This window comes from Hibiscus syriacus, unplaced genomic scaffold, assembly GCF_006381635.1.
Source record: "Hibiscus syriacus cultivar Baekdansim isolate YM2019G1 unplaced genomic scaffold, ASM638163v2 tig00008013_pilon, whole genome shotgun sequence".
In the NCBI taxonomy this organism is placed as follows: domain Eukaryota; kingdom Viridiplantae; phylum Streptophyta; class Magnoliopsida; order Malvales; family Malvaceae; genus Hibiscus; species Hibiscus syriacus.
Window position 1 is genome coordinate 83,589 of NW_024062150.1, and position 18,617 is coordinate 102,205.

The 18,617-nt window shown below is 33.2% G+C and overlaps 1 protein-coding gene and 1 pseudogene across 1 annotated transcript; one reads left to right on the top strand and one right to left on the bottom strand.

Moving 5' to 3' along the window:
* Nucleotides 1-4,408: 4,408 nt before the first annotated feature.
* LOC120201925 lies at nt 4,409-5,927 on the top strand (annotated as a pseudogene).
* Nucleotides 5,928-6,075: 148 nt separating this feature from the next.
* On the bottom strand, nt 6,076-10,537 carry LOC120201809. Its single transcript, XM_039202341.1, has 3 exons — nt 10,333-10,537; nt 7,263-7,763; nt 6,076-6,770 (listed from the first exon to the last, which is right to left on the bottom strand). The coding sequence occupies exons 1-3, from the start codon at nt 10,418-10,420 to the stop codon at nt 6,175-6,177; spliced, it is 1,185 nt and encodes a 394-aa protein (XP_039058272.1). The 5' UTR covers nt 10,421-10,537; the 3' UTR covers nt 6,076-6,174.
* Between the last annotated feature and the right edge of the window lie 8,080 nt (nt 10,538-18,617).

Genomic DNA, 18,617 nt, shown 5'->3' on the forward strand with positions numbered 1-18,617 from the left:
TGGGGACAACCTACTACCTTACTTCCCCTCATCCCATTTATTACATATGATAATAGGGTCATCTAATTTTATATTCAATTATGCGATTGAGGTTATTTTTATATTCTACGTAACATTTAAGGAATTATTCATTGATAAAGAATCTAATGCGCTTTGTCACTATTTTCACCTCTTAAAAAGAATTGACCTTTTTAAAAGTTCTCATTGGTGTAAAATATTACTAAAATATAAAAAATAGTTTTCTTTGAAAATTTTAGGTTTATCGCATTGGTGTGTCGTTCATTTTTTCGTCTTTGTTGATCGGCGATGACATCAATTTTAATGTCGGTTGCCGACCGCCGATATTCTTTATTGTTTTTTTCTTTTTTATATCGTATATTTATTTTCTTTTGTTTTTTTTTATTCTCAATAAGTCTGATTGTGTTACACGTTTTCATCTGTATTTATGACACGTTTTCTTATACTTTTTGACATGTTTTTCGGTTCTTTGGTTGTATTTTCATTTATCTTTTTTCTAAGAGATTATTTGACATCTTCACGACTAATCAAGATGACGCTTATCTGATATCTTGTGATCTTTCCTGGTTTAGACCCTCAGATTGGATTTGGATACCCACTTTGTATTCGTGAATAGCTTTTCACATCGCTCGAGTCTGATTTACAGTTTCTCAGTAGTCTTTCAATAGTTTGATCCCCTTTTGTGGTTCGTTTGCCGATGCGATCAGGATTGTTGCATATATCTTTGTTCGAGTTTCTTCGTTAGATTTAATCTTTCCTTGTATGATCCTTATGTGATCTTAAATTGATAGTTTTGTTTCAATAATTATGGGAAACTTTTCTAATTATATGTTTAATTTATAATTTGAGATATTTCTTATTTTGAATAAAATTAGTTTCTTCTTTCAAAAAAAAAGAATATCACCTTTAATTTTTAATTTTATTTTTATTGATAATTTTAAAACTTTAACTTCATTTTTAATCTAACTTTAAAAAACGATTCTCTTGCGTACAAACATCTAAAACTGTATTTGGTCCATGTGATTTAAATTTTCTTTTAATTTGATCTTCATAGTATAAAAAATCATTATTGTCCTTAAGACGACACATGTTCAAGTATCAATAACTACATTAAGGTGATTGAGCGTTAATTATCAAATGATTAAAAATATTCTTTTGATTTTTGTTTAGTCGGTAGAGACATCAATCAACTTGTCTCAGTGATTAAAAGAATCGTTATTGTCCTTAAGAAGACACATGTTCAAGTACCAATAACTACATTAAGGTGATTGAGCGTTAATTATCAAATGATTTAAAATATTCTTTTGATTTTTGTTTAGTCGGTAGAGACTTCAATCAACTTGTCTCAGTGATTAAAAGAATCGTCATTGTCCTTAAGAAGACACATGTTCAAGTACCAATAACTACATTAAGGTGATTGAGCGTTAATTATCAAATGATTAAAAATATTTTTTTGATTTTTGTTTAGTCGGTAGAGACATCAATCTTAAAATTGGTTGTCATTCGTTGGTGATTATTATTATTTTTTATTTTTATACTATTTCATTTGTTTTTCTTTTATTTTTTTCTTAAATTTATCAAATTCTAAGTAAGAGTTTTTGTCCTTGTGACACACTTTTCTTTACTTTTGTGACATGCTTTTCTCTACTTTTGTGACACGTTTCACATAGATTTTGATAAGTTTTCCGCACACCTTTGCGATTTTGTTGGTGCTTCCACAATGATCCTCACAACATTTGTTTTCAGATTGGTGTCAATGGTCACACATTGTCAGATCCCCTCTTTGGTAGAGGGTTGCATGTCGATATAATCATAATTGTATAGCCAAACCAGTATGTCAAATTGTTTGATTCACTCACCACTTCTTTATCACTTGTAAAGCATATTGTTCGATAGAGACAAAATTTTTTATGAAGGTTACTGAGTTCTTTGATGTTAGACGTCATTCTCAATGGAAAATTTCATTTTTTTCATATATTTGGGTTTACTATTTTTGTTTTATGTATGGGTTTTTTTGTGACTGTTCTCTTTAATTTTCTCTTTAGATATATTGTAGTTTTGATTCATTCCACTATTTTTATTAACGAAATCCAGTTGTCATTTTCTAAAAAAAATCAATATATTTATATCTATAGTTTCTTTTAAAAGGTCAAAATCTAAATCCCAAAAGCTACTTGAATCTAGAGACAAATAAAATGTCCAACAATTGAGATTACTTGAAGGGTTCATTTATATGCATAATTTTGATTTAATTATTTATATTTAAAATAAATTTCTTTATTTTAATATTATATAAATATATTTTTATACATATAATATGGAAAGCATAAAATTATTTAGGTTTAATACAATTTTAGGTGCCTAAATTATACCTCAAATTAAATTTTTCTATCTAAAATTTTTTTCGATAAAAATAGGTGCCTAATATTTTTCTTGTTATACTTTTAGGTCCTACCATTAAAAATTAAAAAAAATTGTTAAGTAACACGTGTCATTTAAAAATATATTAAGCAAATGAATGAACTCTTCGAGTAGTCCCAATTGTTAAAATAAATATATCGTTTAAATATATTGTTCATATAAAATAAATTAATATATAATTATATATGTATGTATATCCTTTTAAAATATAAAAATTAAATAATTGAAGATAAAAATATAATTTCAATTAAAAATTATTTTCCATAACAAAAGTTGAAAATTTAAACTAAAAATATAAGATGACAAGTAGTTATCTTGTGTGACATCCTAATATAAAGTTAATTTAAGGCGATTTTCAACTTAAAATATTAGCATGTTCAACATAAAAATTTATACAAATTTATAATTTTTTTCAGTTGCAACCGAAAAGTTTATGAAGGGTTTAGGTCTCATAACCGAAAATATTATGAATAATGTAATATTTTTAGTGACAAGCTAAAATGTTATTTTGTCCAAGCTAAAATGTTACTTTGTCCAAACTAAAAAATTATGTTATTGATAAGATTTTCAGTTGTAACCGGTTTTTGTCTTTTATAAATTTACACTAACGACATGTATTTTATAATTTCCAAGAAGATGACATGGATATTCTTTTAATTAAAGGGTACACAAATGATATTCTAACCATAGGACACTATTTTATTAAGTCCCATAACTATTAAAAGTTATAAAATGGTCCCTTGAGTACATAACACTTCTTTTTGTTGAGTCCACCAACTATTAAAAGTTACAAAAGGGTCACTTAACTATTCACGTGTTTCAAACTCGTCTTTTTTTGTTAAAAAATTGATGATCGTCTGAGCTGGATGTTAACATGATGATTGAGATATGATAAAATATAATCCTAAAATCTTAAACAACTATGTAATTCAAATGATTATGGGATAAAATGTTATCATATATCTGTCAACAAATTAACCTTCAGTTCAAAAACCGTCAACTTTTTAATAAAAATAATGAGTTTAGAATATATAATAATTGAGTGATCATTCTGTAACTTTTATTAGTTTAGGAACTCAACAAAATAACTCTCAATAGTCGAGAGATTTGACAAACCATTGCCTATAATTGAATGACTATTTTATAACTTTTAATAATTAAAGTACTCAATAAAATAATATCTTATGACAAGGACCATTTATGTACTTAACTTAATTAAAATATTGATTTGACATCACCTCTCTCGCCTCTTATGTAAACACCTTTTCAATTACCTCTCAACACCAATCTTTTCATTGTCTCCTCCATTTGGAAAAAATGATAAGAAAAATGATGAATCCCATTTTATTTATTGTGTCACATTTAGTTTGGTTCACGGAATGTAAGATTATCAGAGGAATAAAATTAACGACGAGAATAAGTTTACTGGGAATGTTGCATTTTTGTGTTTGGTTCGTTTAGCAGAAATGTAAGATTACAGTGTTTGGTTAAATGAATAAAAGATTATTTAAATGTATATTTTATCAAATTGTCCTTATTATATATTTATTTTTTTAACAAGTTGAATTCTATTATAATTAATTTATATATTTTCTTTAAAAATTTTAAATTCATAATATATATATATATATAACAAAATTGAAAAGATATATAGGTTTAATGAAATAGTAAAATTTTATTTTAACCCTTGAACTTCATATAAAATTATAATTATAGATTTTTTTGTAAATCTAAAATAGTTTAAAGATAAATTTGCACTTTAACCTTTGTAGAATTTTTTTATTCAATGACAGAAGAATGATATTTTTGAAAGAAAAAAATTTAAGGACAATTTAATCCAAAACGCTGAGAATGTAACAATACCTAAGGGAATGGAGGGAATAAATTCCCGGTAATATACTCCCAAAATACCACTGTTGGGAATAACTTATTACCGGGATTTGAGAATATTTGCAATCCAAACGGAGGAATGACATTGAATTCTCTCTGGTAATCCAAGATTATCTTAACTAAACTCCCCCCTTAGTTCCATATTTTGTCACCCTCTTACTTTGTATCCTTTATGGGAACAAATCTTATATTTAAAAAGAAAGCGAAATGCTCCTGCTCCATACATAATCTTTCCATTTGTAGGAAACGCGATCTCATTAATCACAAATCCCACCAAGTTATGGTAAGTTCAAGCTCAGTTTTCTTCTGCTGTTGGATTTTCTGTTAATTACATTCTCGGTCAATTCACCGTTTTTGTCAAAGATACAGAGCTTTCTCACCTTATCTTCGCCAACGTCCGATCCGATACTTTCATACACACCGGGCATCCCTTCGGTAAAAAAATCTTTGGCGAACATAACATAATTTAATTGACTGGACAAGATCACAAAGATCTCCACTCTCATATCGCTACTAATTTCACTCCCAGAGCACTGTCAACCTACATCGAGTTTCAGCAGCTCATCATTCTTAGACATTTAGAATCCTGGGAGCGTCTCCCGGCGGAGGGAATTCCTCTCCGGCGTTTTGTTCGTGACTTGAACCTCGAAACTTCTCAAACGGTGTTCGTTGGCAGGTATTTATCGAGTGAAGCTCGCGAGAGATTCAGGGTCGATTATAATGATTTCAACGCGGGATTATCGACGATCCCGTATGATCTGCCTGGTTTCGCGTTTCCAAAAGCGAAGCTGTGCTGTCAGCGGATGGTCAAAATGCTTATTGATTGCGTTTCTCAAAGTAAAACGAGGATGCTTGAAGGTGACGAGCCTTGTTGTTTAATCGATTTTTGGATGCAGGGATTGGTTCGGGCCAACGTCGAGTCCAGAACAACGCCGCCGCACTCAACATATGAAGAAATCGGGAGTTGCCTATTTGATTTCCTGTTCGCCGCCCAAGATGCCTCGACGTTGTCGCTCCTATGGGCGGTGATACTCCTCGACTCTCATCCCGATGTTCTCCAGAAAGTCAGGGACGAAGTTTCGAGGATTTGGTGGCCGGAATCGGATGATTTAACCACCGCCGAGCAACTAAGGGAAATGAAGTATACAAAAGCGGTGGCACGTGGGGTGGTCAGATACCGTGCGCCGGCGACATTAGTGCTTCACATTGTAAGGAGGATTTCATGCTAACCGAATCATACACAATTCCAAAAGGAACAATCGTGTTCCCATCGGTTTACGAGTCGTCGTTCCAAGGGTTCACGGAGGCCGACGGTTTCGAACCGGAGCGATTCTCCGACGAAAGGCAGGTGGAGGTGGGATTCAGAAGGAACTACCTGGCTTTCGGGGCCGGCGCAGGTGCAGGTGCAGGGTGCACACCAGTGTGTGGGACAAAGATACGCACTGAACCATCTGGTTCTTTTCATCGCCATGTTCTTGACGTTGCTGGATTTCAAGAGGGATCGAACTGACGGCTGCGATGAAATCATCTACACTTCCACAATGAGTCATAGAGATGGCTGCAAGGTTTTCCTGTCAAAACGTATCCAAATATCTTAATAAATGCTGCGGTCTTTACTGATGAGATGAGGGGATAATAATAATAATAATAATAACAATGATCATAATAGGGTTTCCATCTTAGGCTAACTTGGTTGTAATAGAAAAGCAAATTTGAAAATAATCTCACTTCTCGAAGCAAAACTCATAAAGAAGCCACGACAATACAATAGAAAACACGACATATTACATATTTCATCCCTTGCAAGCAAATATATATGAAAAGAACACGTAACTTTACCCAATTCTAACCCAAAACCAGAAAGTAAGCCCAAAAGATAAATCCAATCCCAAGCCATACTCGAACCACTTGGTTTCTACTGCACCCTGAAAACCAGACTCGAACATCATCCACAACCGGACCACACAGGGAGCTCATGTCATCGGTTCTTGTATTGTAATAAACACTGTAGAACGCGATTCGTGTACTCTCAGCCCTGGCAGTGAAGTTAACAATAGCGACCTGGAAGGTGGAGTTTGATTCGGGCGTGTAATGAAAACTCCGTGCCTGATCTCCTGCAAAGGTCATAACAGCGAGTGGTTCCTTGCACTTGTCCCTAGCATGGCCCAAAGAAAAGCTCAAGCTGTATTGCTTTTCTGGTTTCGTTTTCACCATTTGAGAAATGATGCCTTCCTTGCCCGAGACCAACTCCACGGCACGTTTGCCCTCCGGTACGGCATAATGGTTGGAGTCGATGTATCGAACCGCCCTGGTAGATTCGACCATCCATCCTGGTACTGGGGACGTTTCTTCGTCGAGGTTGGTTGGGAGTAGGACTCCAAGAGATACATTTTGGAACATCCAAGGGCCGAACTCAAAGCCACCGTTATCTACTGCATTGTCTGAGATCATATGCATATACTATTAGATTATGTATAATTTATAATATTATTATAAAATATGACACAAAATTAAATGATTAATTATGTTATATATGTCATAGGTATTAAAGTATCGTGTAATCAAAATGTTTATATCATAAATTGTATTTATAATTGCGGAATAAAATTATAAATACTTAAACTGACATATTTTATATAAAAAAAGTAGTAGTCTCCGAAAAATATGTAAACTTATATTACTCTCTCTGTATGAAAAGTTTTTACTATAGGAGAAAATTTCTTTTCTTATAAGATCATAAACAAGAAAGAATCAAAGATTTCAAACTTTCAATTCAAGTTTGCTTTCGTATCTAATAGTTTATTTTCAATTATTTGACATGATAAATCATGGATTCTTAAGTATCAGTTAGTTTTTAATTCTAACCTATATTGCTATAAGCAAGACGTTTAATGGGAGCCGAAGGGAAGAAGAACAAATAAGAAACAATTTACCTTTTGGTTTATCGGGAACTTGTAGTTTCTTGATGGCAATATCATCAATGATAGGTCCACATTCCGGGTCATCTTCCATCCCCGGGTTTTTAAAATTCAACCGCACTTTTTCCTCCGCCGCCGCAAAAGAAATCGAGTAAGGGTCCCAGCCTTGGACGTTGTACAGTGTTTGGAGATCGACCGTCTGCGATGCTGGAGGCACCGACACGTTCAATGACTCCATCTGCGCGCAAGTGCGTGCCGCACTGAAAGTAACAGCATAGGATGATCCTTTCTCCACCGTCAGTTCCTGGCTGATCTCCGCGTCGTTCCCTAATCTAACGGCATGTGTGCCTCGGGGAACAATGAGCACCATCCCTCCACCCACACTTTCCCCAGACGCCACCAGCTCCACCGTGCCGATTGATCTCCAGCTAGGGATCTCGACGGGCCCATCCGTTACTGCCTCACTCGGGAAGCCGTTCAATGGACGTGTCTCGAAATCACCATTTGCCACCAGACCTATACAATAAATGCAATGTAATTTTTTCTGTTCAACATTTGGTAAAAATTATTGTCCATGGTATTTGATTACATACACCCCATTAATTACCACCAAAGACAAGTATGATTATCAGTACATGTGCGGATAGGATGACGACATAAAGATTTGAGAAAATAAGTACAATAGCAGAAATGTTTCACTGTCGATAAAATTTTGCTGATGGTCAGTAAATCTCTCTGTTGGCCCATCAAACTAGCAGACAAATATTTTTGCAGTTTCCTACCAAACGAAAATAATAAATTATTACTAACCCATATTTTTTCGTGTATTGCTTTTCAGATTAAGTATATAAATAGGTGCTTTATTAAATCCCTTCTTTATTATATTTTCGGTTATTAAAAATTATTTTATAATTTTTAAATGTAGAACATTATTTGTTAAGTTTTTTTATTAATAAAAATTATAAAATAATCATTCATCTATTCATATGTTTTAAACTTTTTTTTTGTTAAAAAATTAATGTATATATGAGTTGAATATTAATATGCTAATTAGAATATGATAAAATTATATTTTAATGATATATACTAATACCGTCATTGCTTTCAAGCATTGACTCGATGATATAATGTTTTAAATACTGACTCGAAGGTATAATATGAGCGCAGAACCAATCCACATAATACAACTCAAAAGATTCTAAAATCAGAATTTATCATATCTTAATCAATAGGTTAACGTCCAATTCAGACGATCATCAATTGTTTAATAATTAATGACAAATTTAATCATATAAATAATGTAATGATCATTAGGAAGAATCAACAAACTAACATCCCATATGTTACCTTTACCCTGTTTCTAACTCTAACGTGTGGCTGAAATTACAGTGATGGAATTCATGCCTGACACTTGCAACCAAAAAGCTATTATTAGCTCGGGTGAAAAAAACAAGTCTTGGGATAACCTTATCTTATTTACTAGCCTCACACTGAAAGAATAGTTCATACCCTGATAAGGAAAGAAACTTCCTAGAGAAAACGATACGCCGAACACTGCATGCAGACAAAAAGGAAGAAGCTTTCATTTCAAACATGGACAAAAAAAATGAAGAGATTGATGTGAGATTGGTCCCAGCCCAACATGAACCAGCTACCAGTTTCACTTGACAGTGTGAGCCCTACCCCGCCGGTTCAGCCCATCTCACTTTCTTACACTATCCCCTAAGCAGAAGGGTTTGGTTCGCATCATGACCGTAAGACAGAACTTAGCTGGAAATTTGGGATTCTGTACAAAAGTGGAAAAGGATTTGTCGAAAGAACCCTTGTCGTTTGTTATATTAGGGAGAGAAAGAATAGATATTTTGGGGTAATTTAACCCTTTTTGGTCATTTCGCTCACCTTAAGCACCCATTTGTCAAAATCATTTAACCTCAACAAGTTCACTTTTTGACATCGTCATTCATTAGTTTACCGACTTTTCTCACTTCAAATAAATAGCCCTCTTCTTATAGTAGAACTATGTAATTTCAAATTAGTTAGAGGTATTGATTATACCAAAACTAATAGGTAAAGAGAGAATCTATATTATTGGTTAGAGTAAAGTATGCATTTAGTACTTCAATTATTATTTTTATTCCGTTTTGATCAATCAATTATTTTTTCTTAAATCATAACCTAACGTTACATTTTGATTTTATTTTAATTACTCACCGTTAAAAATTAATAGAACCATTGATGTGACATTTTAATTTTTTTTTGATGATGATGTGATATTATTTTATGATAACACATCAATATCACAATTAATTTTTTAACAGTGAATGATCAAAATAAAATCAAAACTCAACGTTAAGTATACTTTAAAACAAAAGATAGTTTGTTGATCAAAATTGAACTAAAGCGACAGTTAAGGTACTAAATATGTAGTTTACCCTATTGGTTAATACCGTAACTTTCGGCCTGTGCAAAATGATAGAACCCCTCGTGGGTGATTCGTCATGTACGCGACAATGACTAGGGAAAAGAATTCATCTAATAATTTGGGTGCAATTTTTCTATTTAAATCATATTTGAAATTATTACCAGTCACTAACTGTTGTTTTAAAATTTACACACTTTGAATTAAGACGGACAAGAAAAAAGAAGCAAAAGATTAAGGTCCTTGGGAGACACTTAAGGCCCACCTTTAAACTTATAATTAAAATTCAAACCAACTTAGAATTGTACAAATACCTACACAGACTCCATTGAAGCTTTAGTATTTACTGAAATTATACAACAAACGGTAAATGAAGGTGATTAGAATTTGCAGGAAAGGGAAGAAGAAGAGATTAGAATCTTTACAGGAGATTCATGTAGGAATTTGCAGAGAATGGCCAAGAATTGAAGAACTAGGCCTTTTAAATAGAATCAACTTATTATAACCAATTTAACTTGTAATCAGAGCTCTTTGTGTTGTGAACAGATAAGGAACATGACAAAAACCCATGCAGCATAACTCAACTAAGTTGCAGCAAAATATGAAACCCAGGAAAAAAAATGTAAGAGCAGATTGAGAATGGAGAAAGAGATAAAGAGCAAATACCATCTTGAGCCAGTGAAATTGACGAGAAATGAGCAAAGGTAAGCGTCAAAAGTAAGACCCATTTGTTTCTTGAAGAGCTTTCTGTCATCTTCTCTGGCCCAAATACAATCCTTCCTTCTCTTCTTTGGTAAAGGCTTTCAGCTTCTCTCTTTAGCTCCTTTTACTCTCTTTTTTCCCCCCTTTAAAGTCTAGACGATGAAAGAGAGGCAAACCGGGATCTCTTTTTAACTAAAAGTTCCACTTGTATCTCGTCTGTGTCGCTATAGCTCTTATATTTGAGAACTATTAAAATCCATATTACCAAAAAAAAAATCAGGGTAAACTACATGCTCAATACCTCAACTATCTCTTGTGTCCGGTTATGGTCACTCAACTATTTTGTGTTCCAAAATCATACCATATGTCACGTTTTGGTTTCAATCTAGTCACCTACTATTAAAAAAATTAATGGTGATGTTGACGTATCACCATAAGTTAATGCCACACTATTATTGTTTCTTTTAAATATCACATTAGCAATTCTGTTAATTTTTTAATGATGGGTGACCAAAATGAAACTAAAACATAATTGCAAATACAATTTTTAAAAAAGTAAGGCTTAAATGAATCAAAGGCCCCTGAACTTTCAAAAAAACCAATGTGGCCCCTATCATTTTTTTTTATCAATGTGGCCCTACAACTCGAAAAAAGAACCCAATGGGCCATTTGACCAACGTTTTCCATCATTGACTAATAGTTTCGTTAATTCTTATTGAGTAAATTAAACCATTCATCACTCAACTATTTTCTTCTCTTCTATTTTGGTCACTAAACTCTAAAATTTTTCAATTTTAAAAATCTTAGAGGCTTCAGGAACTATGGTTGTAGTTAACTCATTTTACCCCATTTCTCTAACTTATTCCCTCCCCTTCTCGCCATCGCCGCATTATTGCTCCTGGGTTTTTATCATAAGAAAACCCATATCAAATAACTCTTGGGTTTTCATCATAAGAATTAAGATAAAAAAGCACAATGTGTGATTGACTAATATTCAAAAATCCACTTTTTAAACAAATAATAGGTAAAAAAATCCATGAACTTCAAAGAGATGAAATTAGAGACGAATTACTATATATGATGACGAAGAAAAGGAAAAGAAAAACAAAAAATCCATGAAGAAATAGAGCTTAGCAGGAGGTTAGGCTTAGAGGGCAACCAAATTAAATTTTGGTTTCAAAACATGAGAACTCGGATGAAGGTAAGTGGATGATCTTATTTTGTTTTACTGTACAATATTGATGGTTGAATTGATCTACACTTGTGTTTGAAATTCTAGACCCAATTGGAACACCATGAAAATGTAATTCTTAGGCAAGAACACGATAAACTCCGTGCGGCCCCTCAGGGTTAATTTTATTTGCAAAAAATAGTTTTTTAAAATCTTTAATGCATGATAGGGAAAAATAACAAAAGGAGGGTTCAAAACGTAAAATTTTAGATGACGTCTTGAAACCAAAGGAGAATTCGAGTTGAAAACTTGAAAAGGCAGCTCGAATACAAAGATTGTTAACTACTGCACAGAAGACGATCTTATACATCTCTTGATAAAGAACTGCACAACCCAAAGGCGCTCACGAGGGCTGGAAACCAGTGAACATTTTTGAAAGATAAGCATAACGACTACTTCATCATATCAATGAACACGAGAGTCAAGAAAGATATACATTAACCAAAGAAACCAACCTGAAACACATTACCTTCCCAAATCAACCTGAAACACTTTACCTCCACAAGTTAACCTAAGCCTTAAATCAACATCAATATTTAGACTTGTCAAATATATATATACTCTTTGAAGGATTAAAAGAGCATTTGACTTACTTGATATTCAATGAACTCTTGCTTTGAAATTTGCTTTGATTGTGAGCATGAACAAAATGAAAACATTTAAAAAAAAACTTATGCATCAAAGTTTTTTTTTTTTCACAAAAGAGGAAGAAAAACATTTTCTAACATGGTAATCTCTCGAAAAAGAGGTCCTTGAAGTGGACGAGGCTCATTCTGCCTGAAGTAAAGAAGCAAGATCACAAACAGAAGTCAAAGTAAAGATATGAGCGAAGGGGGAACACTCAAGATGTCCCCAGATTTATGAATAACAAAGCCAGAAAATTAGAAGATCCAAGAATGAAACTATTCACAATTTTGTGATAATGTCAATATCAATGACTGGTCAAGAAGCAAACAACATACTAAACAAGAAGGGACACGACTTACTTCGAGATTTTCTGATATCTCAATTCATATCAAAGAAAAAATTGGTCAATTCTTAAGTGTCCATATGTTTTTAAGACCTCATAGAAAGGGAAGGCCCCTAAACTATTTGACCATAACAAGGAAGACACATGGCGGCAATTCTGTTTGCCCAAGATGATAGCTTGTTGTCATTGACGAATGGAATGATAAACAAATCATTCAAAATCAAATATTGACTCTCGAAGGTCCTATATTGGGGCATTCCGAAAAAATCTTGATCATGTGGAGACAACAAGATCGAGATTAAGAAGACCCTGAATATGAGCATTACCACTTTGAGTGTCAAGGTCAAAAGATGAAAACAAAAAGAGCTTACCTTGAAAAATAGACCATTCATGCTTTAGTTGGAAGACGATTCCTGAGAAACAAATTTGATTGAACGGTTGAGTCAATGACATAAATTGCTTCAAGGCCATATACCTGATCATAAAAAGAATTCGAGAGAGAAAGCATTTCCTCCGAAAAAAAGACAAAAAATAAAGACCACAAGCTGATCAGGATGATCCCCTGAAGATTGCAAACCTGATCTGGCAAGTTGCTACATCGATATTGAGGCAAGATCCATTCAAAGATGATCAAGTGAAGTAACACTAAGGTCTTCACTTTGATGCGAGAAGAAGAATGATCAACATTTCTTCATGTAAGAAAGTCATGCATTTCATTTAGATACATTTAAGTGCATTCATATTGTCATACATATATACATAATTCTTGCAGATTTTCCTACGAAATGAGAGAAAGAAAAGAAAAATCAGAATTCAAGCCTCAAAAGGAGGGAATTACATTAAGATTGGTAGAACCTCAAGAATTGAAGAACCCAGTACATAGAACAATAATCATTTTTTAAGTGGGGAATGTTACCCAGCTAATGTGATTTTTTAAGAAACTAAGTCTGATTTTTAGAGGTTTTTTGAAGATTAACATGGTCTTTCAAAAGAATTTTTAAAAGAAACTAAGTATGATTTTTAGAGTTTTCTTGACTTGATGTTCTTAAATGAGTTTTTAAAGAAGCCAAGTCTGACTTTCAGAGGTTTCTTGATTGAGATGATGTTTTCAAATAAACTTTCAAAGAAGCTAAGTCTAATTTTCAGAGGTTTCTTGACATGATGTCTTCAAATGAATTTTAAAGAAACTAAGTTCTATTTTCAGAAGTTTCTTTATGATTTCTTCAAATGATTTTTTAAAGAAGCTAAGTCTAATTTTTAGAGTTTTTTTTTTTTTATGATTACTCAGTCAATATGATGGTTTCAAAAGTTTTTAAGAATTAACCTTGATTTTAAGGGTTTCTCGATGAGTAAGTCTCTCGAGCCATCAATAAGTCTTTCGAGCATGATACTTAAATCCTTCGGGTCATCTATAAGTCTTTCGAGTAAGATGATAAGTCCTTATGGCCATCTATAAGACCTTCGGGCAAAATGTTTTCACATAATTTTTAAAAAACAAATACAATTTCCAAAGTTTCTTACTTAGTAAGTCCTTCGAGCCACTAGCAAGTCGTTCGAGCATGGTGATTAAGTCCTTCGGGCCATCCATAAGATTTTTTAGCATGATGCATTTAAAATGGACAACAAAATTCGTAGCGCTAAAATGACATCATACATATTCAGGCACTTACAGAATATGAGCACACATATTCTTCCTATCAACTTTAAATATTTAACATGAATTCAAAAAATAACAAAGATTTCAATTCATGATTTCGTGAAAAAGAAGACAAGTTTCAGTAAATATTCGATCCACAGTTTCACCTTTAAAAGAAGTGGATCTCAGCAAAGAATTAAGGACATTTAGTTTATTACCCTCTAGGTTACTCAAATGCATATCAATGACACATGATGATCTTTTGCAGGTAAAATTCTTCAAAGAAATGATAGACCAAACATTTTCGAGGAAGGGTTCGTAATGAGAAGAGCTTGTCCAACGAGGAATAAAAAGTTCATAATGAGAAGAACTTGTTCAAAAATCGGCATTTCCGTCACACAAGGAGATATATCAATATTTCAAAAGAATGGTTCATAATGGGAAGAACTCATTCAATGAGAAAAAAGAAGTTCATAATGAGAAGAACTTGTTCGAAACTCGGCACATCCGTCACACAAGGGGATGAATTAACATTTCAGAAGAAAGGTTTGTAATCAGAAGAACTCACCCAATGAGGAAGAAAGAGTTCATAATGAGAAGAATTTTTTCGGAACTCAACAGATCAGTCATACAAGGAGATGGATCAACAATTTTGAAGAATGCTTCGTAATGAGAAGAACTCAGCCAATGAGGAAGAAGAATTTCATAATGAGAAGAACTTGTTCGAAACTCGACACATCCGTCACAAAAGAAGATTGTAATGAGAAGAACTCACCCAATGAGAAAGAAGAAATTCATAATGAAAAGAACTTGTTCGGAACTCGACACATTCGTCGCGCAAAGAGATGGATCAAAGTCTCTGAAGAAGGGTTCATAACGAGAAGAACTCACCCAATGAGGAAGAAGAAGTTCATAATGAGAAGAATTTGTTCGGAACTCGACACATCCATCATACAAGGAGATATACCAACATTTCAAAAGAAGAGTTCATAATGAGAAGAACTCATCCGATGAAGGGTTCATAATGAGAAGAACTTGTCCAACAATAGATAATAACTTCGTAATGACAAGAGCTTATTCAACCTGGAATCGTTCATTACACAAGGAGGTGGATAAATGAAGAGTTCATAATGAGAAGAACTTATCTGACGAAGGGGTTCATAATGAGAAGAACTCATCCAACGAGGAAGAATAAGTTCGTAATGAGAAGAACTTGTTCAAGCTGGGATCATCCGTCACACAAAGAAATGGATTAACGAAGAGTTTATAATGAGAAGAACTCACAAAAAATAATGAAGCTAAAAAATGGTTCTTTATATTTTTGCTCCATTCCCGTTTCACAATAATGAGAAAAGAGGGGCAACTGAAATCACTATTTTTTATTTTATTATTACTATTGTTATTATTATATTACAAAAATCCATAAAAATCCAAAAAAGGGGAAAATACAAAAAATTAAAAAATTAAGGGAAATAATCCCAAAAAGTCTGGTTGTCCTGCTGTCTGCACCAGCGCCTAACACGCTGATCGCTTACCACCGTCGTCTGACCCGTCGATCACCTGTACCAAGCTCTCATCAGCATCATGCAAGAAAAATCAAATGTAATTAGGTTCTATAAAACCCCCAACAAAACACGATGTAAGGAGGATGAACTCTCCCCATTTTTACAAAAGCAATACAAAAAGGCTTCCTCCATTTGATTCATACAAGAAAATAAAGCAAAGCATTCCCATATTTTTAGCAATCATAATACCAAGTTTTTTATGTTTCTTTCTATTTCATTTCAACAGAATCAAGCATCTCTTCTCCCATATTCGAAACAATCAATAAAATAAGCAACCGATTTCATATTTTCGAAGTAAAAATACAAAAATAGAGAAAAGAGGAATCTTACCCTTCGGTCAAAACCATTCACCCGCGTTAGAGACCCCCGTCGCTTAATCTAAAAGGTAAGAAGGCACATTGTATCCCCCCGGGAGTAACATACTTCAAAAGTAGCTCGATCCAATGGCTAACGGATGACATCAGCAGGGTAGAAGTCGGAACATTCTCGGCCATTTTCATGGAGTAGAGGATGATTCTTGCAAAACCGAGGCGAGTCTACCCATGATTTTTGGTACTGAATGGCCACCGGGATAGCGGCCGGCACAGTGGTAAGGCGGTGGCCGACAATGGAACTATTTGTCAGTTTCTAGAAGGTATAGAGATGGTCGAGGGAGAGTTTAAGCTTTTTTTTAGCTTTAGGATGAAAATGAATTAAAAAAAAAGTTAGCTTAAATACCAAAAGTTTAGGTGTTAATCGTTTAAGAATCCCTCTTAGTTTAGCATGTTTTTACAATTAGGTCACTAATTTATGCCATTTTGATTTTGTTTCGAATTCATATGTCCTTATTGTGTCATTTTTCTTTTTGTGTTTCATTATTTATCATGAAGTAATTTTCTAGGTTAATGGCGTTTAAGCCATCATACATTTAGCGTGTTTTTACACTTTAGTCCGTGAGTGATCATTTTTTTTTACTTTTAATTTGATGCTCTATTTTACATTTATTTTAATTTGGTCACTGAATAATAAAAATGATGGTTTGCCTTCTATTTTATTTTAGTCCTTGTTTTGCCTGTTATTAAATTTATAGTCATGTTTGAATTTCTGTAATTATTTTTGCCATATTTTAATTTTATTCCTAAAACGTTGATTGAGTTTCTACTCCCTTTTTTATTTGTTAGTTTTGCCTTACCCCTTAATTCATGCATATTTTCTAATTAATAATGTGTATGTTGTATTCATATTTTTTTAACTTTAGTGTGAGTATGCTTTTAGTTCAATTCCCATTTTTGTTTGGTTTTTCCTTGTTTGTTTATGGTTGATATTTTTCCATATATACGAAATTATGATAATCCTTGCCATTTATCTCGCCATTTACGTTCATGTATATTTTTTAATGTATACTCATTTATTATTTGAAGTTACTATTTTCATATATTCAAGTTATATATTTATTTGATATAATTGATTAGATTAACAGTTAAAGCCTCGACACTAGGTTTAATTTCATCTTTAGTCTCTAACATTAGGCGGTGATTCGATTTGGGCTCTCGCATGAAAATGCCCGATTGTTCAAATCAATTATCCGATTTCATAATTGGTTAATAAAAATGGTAGGATTAATATTAGAGACCTCACTTTAGATTTAGTCCTTTAGGTTTTTTAATTTCATAATTTGACAATTTTAAGCTAGAAATCCTTTAACAAACTCACCTAGTAAAATTAGGATTATAATCAATCAATTGATTGATTGTACATATTTTTAAAGATAAGGTATTGTTCACTTATTTAGGAAATCAATAGTATAGTTCCGCCATTAATAAATTATAATAATTACCAAATGCCATTACATTATTTCTCATTAAAATAATCCGTAGTCAAAGATGAACTAATTTAACTTTGACTTAGTCACTAAATTTTTCACTGTTCGATCAAATATGAAAAATTACACTGATCTATGCTAAATTTCTATGATCTAAAATATGGAAATAATACTTCCAACACTTATCTAGCATCATTCAAATTTTTGTAAAATTTTGGTTCGATTCTATTATCTAATTTTGATATCGAATTTTATCGCTTTATAGCTTCTAACACAAATCTCGTACCGAAAATCTGATTACCACAAAAATCCTTGATTTAGGTCAAACTATTCATTTACAAATTAAAATATATAACTTTTCCAAAATTACACTTTTGGTCCCCTAAACTTTTACAAAGTTTATACTTTAGCTATCAAACTTTCAAAACTTATATTTTAGTAACTAACCAGAATTTGGGGTATTGCACGCATCATTATGGAAGTTGTTTCCACCTCTACCATGCAAATTCTCTAGAATGGTGCCCTCATGAAGGAAATTAAACCCTCCAGAGGTATCCGATTAGGATGTCCTCTCTCCCCGATCTGTTCGTTCTTTGTGTTGAGCAGTTGGGTCAGAGCATTCAGTACGCTATGGATACAAATATTTGGGAACCAATGGTCATGGCTCGAGGTTGCCCCCCTCTCCCACTTATTTTTTGTTGATGACTTAGTCTTATTTTGCAGGGCTAACTAGGATCAATCCAACCTCACGAAAGTTGTTCTCGATCAGTTCAACAGATCTTAAAGGCACAAGGTTAACTCAAACAAGACGAGAATGTTCTTTTCCAGTAACGTTGATCATAACTTAGCTCATTCGATGTGCTTGTCTCTCGATTTACAATACTCTACGGATCTTGGCAAATATCTCGGCATGCCCCTATTCTATATCCGGGTAACCAAGAGCACGTTTCAGTTCATTGTCGATAAAGTCAAAAAGGAAATTAAGTGGCTGGGTGGCGAATAGTCTTTCCTTTGTGGGTTGCGTCACGCTTGCTAAGTCTACTCTC

Excerpts from the sequence above, each read along its gene's own strand:
- LOC120201809 (XM_039202341.1), bottom strand. The coding sequence starts at position 10,420 with ATGACAGAAAGCTCTTCAAGAAACAAATGGGTCTTACTTTTGACGCTT. Across the intron at positions 7,764-10,332 it reads AATTTCACTGGCTCAAGATG|GTCTGGTGGCAAATGGTGAT; the intron begins GTATTTGCTCTT and ends TTTATTGTATAG. Across the intron at positions 6,771-7,262 it reads AGTTCCCGATAAACCAAAAG|ACAATGCAGTAGATAACGGT; the intron begins GTAAATTGTTTC and ends ATATGATCTCAG.